The sequence below is a fragment of the Mobula birostris genome, chromosome 6, assembly GCF_030028105.1.
Source record: "Mobula birostris isolate sMobBir1 chromosome 6, sMobBir1.hap1, whole genome shotgun sequence".
Taxonomy (NCBI): Eukaryota; Metazoa; Chordata; class Chondrichthyes; order Myliobatiformes; family Myliobatidae; genus Mobula; species Mobula birostris.
Window position 1 is genome coordinate 140,636,236 of NC_092375.1, and position 10,956 is coordinate 140,647,191.

The 10,956-nt window shown below is 45.5% G+C and overlaps 1 protein-coding gene across 1 annotated transcript; it reads left to right on the top strand.

Annotated features, from left to right (window-relative positions):
- Positions 1–8,160: 8,160 nt before the first annotated feature.
- Positions 8,161–9,859, top strand: arl4cb (ADP-ribosylation factor-like 4Cb). The gene has a single exon (XM_072261477.1). The coding sequence runs from the start codon at positions 8,493–8,495 to the stop codon at positions 9,069–9,071; it is 579 nt and encodes a 192-aa protein (XP_072117578.1). The 5' UTR covers positions 8,161–8,492; the 3' UTR covers positions 9,072–9,859.
- Positions 9,860–10,956: the final 1,097 nt, after the last annotated feature.

Below are 10,956 nucleotides of genomic sequence, written 5' to 3' on the forward strand. Positions count from 1 at the left end.
TGGTTTATTTCCCTCCATAGATGCTGCCTGACCTGATAAATTTTTCCAGTATTTTGTGTGCGATGAACATTCATCCATTATTTTCCCAATGGTACAGATTCAGAATGTCCCATACTCAGTGATTAATTTAAACCGTTCTGAAGTTTTATTTCCTGAAGACTGGTTCACATTTTAATTAATCCATTTGTGCTATCCATAATTTCATCACGACATAACAATTCCAAACGCCTCTGTTTTGAATGAAATCAGTGGCACTCCCTTCCCACCAGACAGCCTCTGGGCTAAACAACTCTAAAGATTCACTATCCTCTCAGTGAAGAAATCTCCTCTCAGCTCAATTCTAAGCAGCCCTCCCTTATTCATATAGTATCCCTCCTGGCTCTACATTCCTCAGTCAGGGAAATCTTCCTCCCTATATTCAGACTGTTGATCCCTCTAAAATTTTTGAAGTATTTCTTTTCAGATTTCAGGTTGTCCATCAGAGTTTCTTGTTTCATTCTGTTCATTCCAGAAGCAATATTGGTGTGTATGATCCATCTACATCTGGCCCTGCACACAGTTGCTTTTCCTCCTAGCAGACATACACTACAGTCACACTGATGCTTGCATATCCTGGTTGTAACAGCATTCCCTGATCGATGAACGTGGTTCGATGGGTTAAAATGCATCAGTGTGTAGATGTGTAGCAGTACCTGGGGGAGCTGAAGGAGAATAAAACGGGAGTAATTTAGGATTACTATAGATGCATGTTTGGTGGACACCAGGGACCCGATGCTGTATTTTCGTGCTGTATGAGTCCTTCTCTATGAAACACTCCAGTACCATAGTCACCATCAATGACACAGTTTTTTGAAGTGTGAATGTACTTAGATTACCCCAAACTCCTACATGACATCATAACACTGGGTAAGTATATAGAGAATTTTTCATTAACTGTTATGATACAGAGAAAGACTCCAGCAGATTTCTTGAAGTTACAGACTCCAGCAGATTTCTTGAAGTTCCAGACTCCAGCATCTGCAGTCTTATGTGTCTTCCAGTATTAGAAGATACACTGAAGTCTGGAACACCATATATATTTTTTTCAAGTTCCTATCCTCACACCTTCTCAATTAATCTTGGTCTAGGTTGAGGACATTTTTGTGCAGAAGCTCCCATACTATTTTACCCTTGGGCTATGTATGCCTTGCTTAAATGGGTGAAACAGCACTCTCCACAGAAACAGAGCTCACCTCCTGTCCCAATCCAATAAACCTCCTACTCACTCTTACCAAAACCTTGATATTGCGCCAAATATTGTGGCTCTACACAATACAAAAGGAGGTATAAGCTATTTTTGTATTATATTTCTGTTTATGGAGAACAAGACCAGGATATTTTAAATAGCAAGTTCAGCAAGTTTTCTTGCTATATTCAAAGATGTATACATGTAAGAACAGTGGAACACAAGAATATAGGAGAAGGAGCAGGCCACCCGGTCTCCCCTGTTTCACAATTCATCATGACCAGATTGCTCTGTTCCATTATCTACTTACACCATCTGGATTATATTGCCTCTTCTGTTGCTTTGATTTTCTCCCCATTCCTTGTCTGCCATGAGATTATCTCAACCCTGAGCTGCAGTTAATGCTCAACCAATCGGAAAGTGCCATTCATTTCCGTGAGGTAAGGGTCCACTTAGTTTATTTACTTTATTGTGAGATTTTATTTGCAACTGGCAAATTTGTGGAGGCAGAACATAAAACTGTCTGCTTTGGTTGAATGATGTCATTTGAAGTAAACTTATCTTGGGTTTTGCAGCATGAGCTGTTTGCATAATGCACTGAATAATCAATATCTGATTGAGTTACAGGCTGGAATCTAATGGAAAAGAACGGTGGTTTACATAGCGTGGGAACTGGGGGATATGTCACAATGCAAAGAAGCAGAAATTTGTTGGAATGAGATACATCATTGGAGTATAACTGGAGAGTTCATAGCACTAGACAATGGTACTTGAAATGAAAGGGGAGCTTCATAAATGTGAAAAAATCTGTAGATGCTGGAAATCCAAAGCAACACACACAAAGTGTCATATGAAGCACATTTGATGGAGTCTATATTCACTGGAATTCAGAAGAGTAAGTGGTGACCTAATTGTAGCCCATTGAATGTTGAAAAGCTTAGATAGAGTGGATATAGAGAGAATGTTTCCTATGATGGGAGAGTCTAAGACCAGAGGACACAGCCTCAGAATAGAGGGGCATCCTTTTAGAATAGAGATGAAGAGGAATTTCTTTAGCCAGAGAGTAGTGAATTCATAAGCCAAGTCTTTCTGTATACTTAAGTTGATAGATTCTTGATTGCGCAGGGCATGAAGGGATAATGAGCGAAGGCAGGAGACTGGGGCTGTGAGGAAAAATGGATCAGCCATGATGAAATGGCTGAACAGACTCGATGGGCCAAATGGCCTAATTCTGCTCCTGTATCTTATGGTCTTATGGTCTAAAGCGCTGGAGGAACTTGCCAGGCAGCATCAATGAAAGGGGCAAATAGTCAATGTTTTAGGCCAAGACCCTTCATCAGGAGTGGAAGGAAAGAGTAGAAGTCAGTGTAAGAAGGTGGGGGGGGGGGGACGGAGAAGTACAATGTGGTAGGTGATAGGTGAAACTGGAAAAGGGGAAGGGGTGAAGTAAAGAGCTGGGGGGTTGATTGGTGAAAAGGCTGGAGAAAGGCAAAACTGATAGGAGAGGACTGAAGACCATGGAAGAAAGGGAAGGAGAAGGACCAGAGGGAGGTGATGGGCAGGTAAGGAGATAAGATGAGAGAGGGAAACAGGAAATGTGGAATTGTGAAGGGGGGGCAATTACTAGAAGTTGGAGAAATTGATGTTCATGCCTTCAGATTGGGGGGTACCCAGATGGAATATAGGGTGCTGCTCCTCCAACCTGAGTGTGGCCTCATTGCAGCAGTAGAGGAGGCCGTGGACTGACATGTCGGAGTGGGAATGGGAAGTAGAATTGAAATGGGTGGCTACTTGGAGATCCCACTTTTTGTTGTGGACAGAGTGAAGGTGCTTGGTGAAGCTGTCTCTCAATCTGCGTCGGGTCTCACTGATATACAGGTGGCCACACCAGGAGCACTGGATACAGTATATGACACCAACAGACTCGCAGGTGAAGTGCCAACTCCCCAGGAAGGACTTTAGGGGGCCCTGAATGGTATTGACAGAGAAGGTGTAGGGGCAGGTGTGGCATCTGTTCCATTTGCAAGGATAACTACCAGGAGGGAGATCAGTAGGGAGAGTTTGTGTAGGGAGTGATCCCTGTGGAAAGCGGAAAGTGGGGGGAAGGAAAGATGTGCTTGGCGGTGGGACCCCATTAGAGTTGGCAGAAGTTATGAAGAGGTTTGTGCTAGATGAACAAGTTAGTGGGGTGGTAGGTAAGGACAAGATGAACCCGAGTCCTGGTGGTGTAGCAGGTGAGGACAAGAGGAACCCTATCCCTGGTGGGGTGGCAGGAGCATGTGGTGAGGGCAGACATGTGCAAAATGGAAGAGATTTGGGTGAGGGACGCATTGATGGTAGAGAAAGGGAAGCCCCTTTCTTTAAAGAAGGAGAACATAGTATTCCTGGAATGAAAAGCCTCATCCTGAGAGCAGGTGCAGAGGCGACGGAGGAATTGACATAAAGGGATGGCATTTTTACAAGTGACAGAGTGGGAAGAAGTATAGTCCAGATAGCTGTGAGAGTCAGTGGGTTTATAAAACATATCAGTAGATAAACTGTCTCCAGAGATGGACACAGAGAGAGATCGGGAAATGAGAGAGAGGTGTTGGAAATGGATCAGGTAAATTTGAGGGCAGGGTGAAAGTTGGAGGCGAAGTTAATGAAGTCAATGAACTCAGTGTGGGTGTAGGAAGCAGCACCAATTCAGTCGCCGATGTAACGCAGGAAGAGTTGGGGAGTGATGCCAGTGCAGGCTTGAAACAGTCCATGTGGAACAGATGAAAAGGGGAGTTTGCTTTTATTCCCAGGAAACACCAGGTTTGAACTTGTCAGATGTGAAAGAAAAACAGAAACTGCTGGAAGCATTCATTTTCACGGAACAAGAAACAATGTGAACACTTCAAGTCAAAGATCCTTCAGCAGAATTGGAAATGTGTCAAAGTCAGGGTATTTCAAGTTGCACAATAGCTCAACTAGAACAAGCATTGTCCCACAGCTCCGTAGACTCGGGTTTGATACCAACCTCCACTTCTGTGTGGAGTTTGCACATTCTCCCTATGACTGATGAGTGGCCTCTGGGTGCTCCAGTTTCCTTCTATATCACAAGAGAGTGTGTGTGTTTTAGATTGGTTACTGTAAATTGCCTCTGGTGGTAGTGCCTGAGGAGTGTTGATGGGATCATGGTGAGAAAAAAATGGGATTAGGTTCGATTAGGATAAATGATGGTCAGTATGGCGTGAGGGCCTGTTTTGTCATTGAAGGGAGCAAAGAGAAAGTCTCTGATTGAGTGAAGACAGGAATGCCCAGTGTATGGAATCATCAAGTTATAAAATCATAGAGTCTTACAGCATAGAAACAGGTCCTTGGGCCCAACTCATCCAAACCGACTAAGACGTCAATCTGAACTATTGAGATTTTTGCTTGTGCTTGGCCCATATCCCTCTAGCCTTGTACCTATCCAAATGTTGTAATTATACACACCACGGATTGCTCTGGCAGCTCATTCCATATACCCACCACCCTTTGGTGCGCTCTGCCCTGACATTCCAACGACTGAGACAAATGGTTCTGTTTTACAAGTATGGTCGAGAAACCTGATCACAATACCTAAACTGATGGATTGATGCTTTACTGAGGAGCATTGGTCAGTCAGAGATGGGGCCTAAGGGCTAAGATTATAAATCAAAGGCCCTTATTGCCAACATGAAACATAATGTTGCACTATTTGAAGAGGATGGGAGTTGATTCTGGTCTGCTGACAAAAATTCAGCTCTCAGCCGAGACAGAATCATCATCTGATCCATCATTGTTCATTGTACGACTTTGGTATAATTAAATTAGTTGCTATGTTTTCTTAAAAACAGAAATCACAGTCATTGGGTAATAGAATTACATAGCATGGAAACACGTACTCTGTTCAAATATCTGCAATGTTCAAGTTCTCTAAGTGAGTTTTATTTTGCTGTGTTTGGCACCTATTACTTGAAACCTTTCATATCCATGTACCAGTCTAAATGTCTTTTGATTACTTTAAGTGTACCTGCTCTACCACTTCTAATGGAAACTTGTTCCATAAACCCACCACCTCTGTTTGAAAAAGTTGCTGATCTAATCCCTTTTAAACCTTTAGTTTCTCTTGTTAAACTTATACTATCTAGTATCTCCAGTGAGTAAAAGATGGTGACCATGCACCTTATCCATATCCCTCATGATTTTATATTCCTCCATACGGTCTCATGGCTTAGCCTCCTGTGCTCCAGGTTCAAAAACCTTAGTATATCCAGCCTCTCCTTTTAACTTACAGCCTCCAGTCTTCGTAACAACCTTGTGAATCTTTTCTTCACCCTTTCCAGCTTAATGATATCCTTCCTATAGCTGGGTGAACAGCACTGCAATAGGTCCATAGATTAATTGAGGGCAGTTAGTAAGGGAGGAAACTAGAGCCATGTTAAATCTGTGAAATGTGGGGGAAAACTATTGCTGAGATCTGAAACTGAATGCAGAATTCTGAGAACACACAGTAGATCAGGAAGATTCAGTGGAGGAAGAACAACATGGTCAATGTTACAGGTGAAGAACCTACAGCCAAACTGGTTGTAACCAGTTCTTGTTAACACATGGAAAAGTGAGTTACCTGAAGGTGTGGATTTGAACTTTGAGTCTACAAGGCTGTGATGTGGACGAGCAAAAGATAATGTATTGTTCGCCCAGCTGATGTTGATCCTCACTGGTACAGCGGAGATCACAGACAGATAAATTGGAGGTGGAGTGAGATGTAGATTAAAGTAGTAGGAAATTGAAAGTGCACGGTCAGCTTCAGAAATGAAACCCTTTTGCCTCAGGTTGCCCCTGTACTTAGTGATTGGGATGAAGTGAAGTGATCCTTCAAGAACTGCCCACACAGTCATTAACTGGAGCAGCTCTGATACTGCTGTTTGCACGATAAGTCCCCTTGGCTCGGAGCACTTGCTGACATCTGGGTCTCCTGGTGGCCAGCCATTTTAATTCTCCTTCCCTTTCTACAGCAACCTCTCTGTCCTCGGCCTCCTCCATTGACAAGTTAAAGATGAAAGCAAATTAGAGGAATAGCACTTTATATTCCACCTGGGCAAAATATAATCTGGTGATTTGAACACTGAACTCTCAAATTCCTTGTAAATGCTCCCCCTCCCAGCTTTTCCTCTTTTCACTCTTCAGATGCAGCTGGCCCCCATCACCATTGACATCCTCTTCCCCCATCCACTCCATCTGCTCATTACACACAGTCTCCTCACACTGTGTTTTTGTTCCCCCCACCCCCACCTTCTCCACCTCCCTTCTTTGTCCCACGCTTCACCATTCTCCCCTGTCCAATTCCAATACCTTCAGCTTTTGGTCATTTCCACTTCTCACCTCCCAGCTTCTAACCATCTTCCCACTCTTCACTCCTCCATCTATGTATCATCTCTCCTCAAATGGATCCACCTGTCACCTGCCAACCACTCCTTTCACTTTTTTACACTGGTTATCTCCCCTCCGGGACATCTCTTTTTCCCTTATTAGGGAGAGAGAGACTGTGGTATGTCAAATTACAGGGTGAACAAGTAGTCTTTGGGGTACTGCAGGTCTGTGTCTTTATTGATGCTTCGCTGCAGGTGCTTGAGTGCTCAGTGGGGGGGGGGTGCCGATGCTTTTTTTTGCTGGTGGGGGAGGGGGAATCGTTGCTTTGCTGCTGCTTATGCATGGGAGGGGGGAATTGGGGTTCGAACATTGAACTGTCATTCATCCCGTTTTCGTGGATGCTTGCGAAGAAAAAGAACTTCAGGTTGTATATTGTATACATTTCTCTGACATTATATGTCTCTATTGAACCTTTCAGTCTTTACTTCAACCAGGAACTTATAATCTCCATTTCCCTCTGCAAATGCTGCCTGGGCTCCCCGGTTCCAACAGGGAGTAAATTGCCTAATCGATCAGTAGAGTCAAGCAATCTGCTGGGGCAACTCAGTGGACCGACAGTATCTACTGGGGGGGGGGAGGGGGAATGGACAGCCAACGTTTTTGGTTGAAAATCTACTTCAGTACTTGGTGCAGGATTTCATCCAAAACGTAAAGAATTCCTGCACCTAGAGGGAGTCCCTCCTAGAGGCGGATTCACTAAATTTCGGGTTGAAATTGTACCGTATTGAACAATTGCAGCTATATTAACAAATTTCACACGTGCCGCTGATTCTGAAGCAGAGTTTCAACCCAAAACGTTGACTGTCCATTCAATCACCTCCCCCCAAAAAAACCCTGGACCAACTGAGTTCTCACTAGGTTATGGTACTTGCAGTCATTTGTGTCTCCATCTGCTCAATCAGTGGCGCATTCGTATCATGCCGGAGTGCTGGTGTCGGGGCGGGGTATGGGTTAATTTGGGGAGATGTAGCGGGATTAAATCCCGCAAATTTCCATTGAATATCCGAATGCCTTATGAAACCTTGATGCACCAACCGGCCCCAGTGATGTCGGGAGTTAGGGGCTGCGATTCATTTTACAGGATCACAATGCGTGAAGTGGAATAAACTCGAAGATGGAGGCACCAGGGACTACAGATGCTGGAATCTGGAGCAATAAACAATCTATTGGAGGAACTCAGTGGGTCGGGCAGTATCCGTGGGAGAAGAGCTATCGTCCACGTTCCGGGTCGAAACCCTGCATCGGGATTGCCCGTTAGATGTTTGTCAATTATGTGTTCCCATAATAAAGAACCCTGGTGTTTCCAATTGGAGCACGCACACGCATTTGGATAATTGCGAAGGGTGGACGGTTGTAAGGAGGGTGAGTTTGCCGCCCGGGATGAACGGTGTGTCGTACGCCATCCGTGCGAGCGCTCGCTAGTCCGAATTTAAATAACGGGGTGGTATTTGTTTGAAGCCCGCCTCTTGCAAGTTCTTGTGTAGGCGGAAGTTGCAAAGCGACCTGGGGGTGTTCCTGCCGTTCTGTGTCATTCCTGTCTGTCTGTGAGCGCGGAGGGGGGTTGACCGTCTGCCAGAGCTCTGCACTTCACATGTCCGTGTGTGGGCGCAGAGAGAAAGGAAGCTCTCCCGTCCGCCGGCTTCCATACCCGAACTACTCGAGCCTGTCGGGGCAACCTCACCGAACTCTCGGCGCCCGGGATGAGAAGCCGACGCGGACAGCCTGAGAAGCTGCGCTCTCTGAGCACGTCGGGCTGAGAGCAGAGGCGTACTGCGAGCACTGCTCTATCGACATTCCCTCCTCGGATCCCCCCACTCATCTCCCCTTGCTGAACCGCCTGAGAAAAATGGGGAACAGTTTCTCCAATGTATCGGCTTTCCAGTCCTTGCACATTGTCATGTTGGGGTTGGACTCGGCAGGAAAGACCACCGTCTTATACAGGCTGAAATTCAACGAGTTCGTCAACACGGTGCCCACCATCGGCTTCAACACGGAGAAGATCAAGCTGGGCAACGGGACAGCCAAGGGCATCAGCTGCCACTTCTGGGACGTCGGCGGCCAGGAGAAGCTCCGGCCCCTCTGGAAGTCCTACAGCCGCTGCACCGACGGTATCATCTACGTGGTGGACTCGGTAGATGTGGAGAGGCTGGAGGAAGCCAGGAGTGAGCTGCACAAGATCACTAGGATCTCGGAGAACCAGGGCACGCCGCTGTTGGTAATTGCCAACAAGCAGGACCTGCCCAAGTCGCTGCCGGTGGCGGAGCTGGAGCGGCAGCTGGCGCTACACGAGCTCAGCCCGTCCACCACCTGGTATGTTCAGCCGGCGTGTGCAATCATCGGCGAGGGGCTGCACGAAGGCATGGACAAACTGTACGAGATGATTGTGAAGAAGAGGAAGGCGTTGAGGCAGAAGAAGAAGCGGTGATCGAATGCGGGGAGGAAAGAAGGACCGGGACTTGGTGTTCAGCACTCTCGGAACCCAAATGGGCTCCTCGGAGGTCCTGTAGAAATGCACAGATACACACATACATATTTATCTAAGCTAAATTGAACTAAGTCATACACCAACAGAATGAACTGGCAGAATCGGCGGCTTGACCCAAGTGACCAGTTCAGCGCATTAGTGAATGGAGAGTGGCTACGGACAGGAGGTGGGTGCACACTGTTTCTCGTTCGCCCTTCTGCGTAGCCCTGATGGGCACGGGGCATTTACAGTTTGGAACTTTTTAATGCGGATTCCACCCCGCCATTTGCGATCTCCATGCACCCAGCCTTCTGCCTGAGAAATGCATTCGCCGTCCACACGCCGCTTTCCTTGCCGCCGTTCACACGGGTGGACCAGCTGGCTGCGGCACAGTAAATCTCTCCTCGCCTGCTTCGGAAGGACCGGCCGTCAGCCTCGGAGCTGTTGGGGAGGGAGATGATCCAGAGGGGGTCAAGGTTCGACGAAAGAAGACAAGCAAAAAGGATATTACAGAATGGAGCTTGTGCGGAAGGAAAACTGTAACCCCGATCCTGACCCCGTGGCTCCTTGTCGCTATATTTTGATTGTACCTTCTTAAGTTTAATACTTTTTAGCCCAATATTATAAGCTGAAATAGGTAAGGCTGGCCCTCACCTTTACGTCATTTAGGTACTGTATTTATCTGCATGTCTTTGACGGTCAGAATGAATTACGATCTTGGGATAATAAAGAACGAGCTTGTGATACTAGGATGATGTGGTGCTTTCTGTCCTTCGCAGAGGTCGCCTGTTGTCTTGTTATTTTTAAACTCACTGGCCTGTCCCAATTTCATTCTCCCGCTCTAGATTCCATCTCTACCGAGTAATATCGTCCCTCATTGGAACAGTGGCTGCACGATTTCAAGCTCAGATTATCAGTGGGTACTTACAATGCAAATCACATTTGTAAAAATATAGCTGATTATTTCTCCAATGTAATATTCTACCGAAACCAGTAAATTACGTACATTTGTGTGGCCGCTTATGTGCAGGTACCTATATACCGTGCCCCGGCGTATATAGTTCAATTGCGTAGACACACACAGGATAAAGGTAATTTTATAGGGAATATTAGATCTGTAGAATAATTGCTTCGTGTGTGCCAGTACTATACACTACACACACACACATAGTTCGATTATGTACACACGAACACATTTATTAGAATATTAGATTTGCAAAATAATTGCTATCACCATACAGGGATATTGTGTTCTAATTTTATTAATATCTATAATAAGAATTGCATTTGTTTGATGAAAGCGTTTTCAATAAGCCATATTTTAGTGCTTTTGATGCTGACTGAAATATTGTTTTATGTCAACATCTCGTGCATGCAGTGAGTAACTTTGGGCAAAAGGCTGAGGGATGTAAGTGAGGAATCTCCTTTAGGTGTGAGTTTGTAAGGATAAGATGAACCAGAAGCCTTTTATCCACAGATGAAGGAATTTGCCCATGACCACAGCATTGCTCAAGTGCTGGAAGGTAAACGAGCAAATAAGGGACAATCAGTTGGGAGAGGGGCTGAGAAATCATCGCAGATTCTGATTTATGTGCTGTTGTTGGGAACCGATCTGCTGAAAACAAAGCTCAATGCCGAATGGAAAATCATACTTGACTCATATTAACTGTGTCATTGCAGACAAATTGTTCACGGTAGTGCTGTAGCCATGCTGTAACAATGTCTGAGACTGGGGATTCGAAGTTTATATCCGTGAAGTTGTGAAGGCTCGCACGCACAGAAAAGCATTCCACGTCTAGGATCTTTGCTCCCATCAAGCTTATTTCAAACAATTTGTAACCAAGGC

What these genes read in the sequence shown, in the direction of transcription:
- arl4cb (XM_072261477.1), top strand. Translation starts at nt 8,493, where the DNA reads ATGGGGAACAGTTTCTCCAATGTATCGGCTTTCCAGTCCTTGCACATT.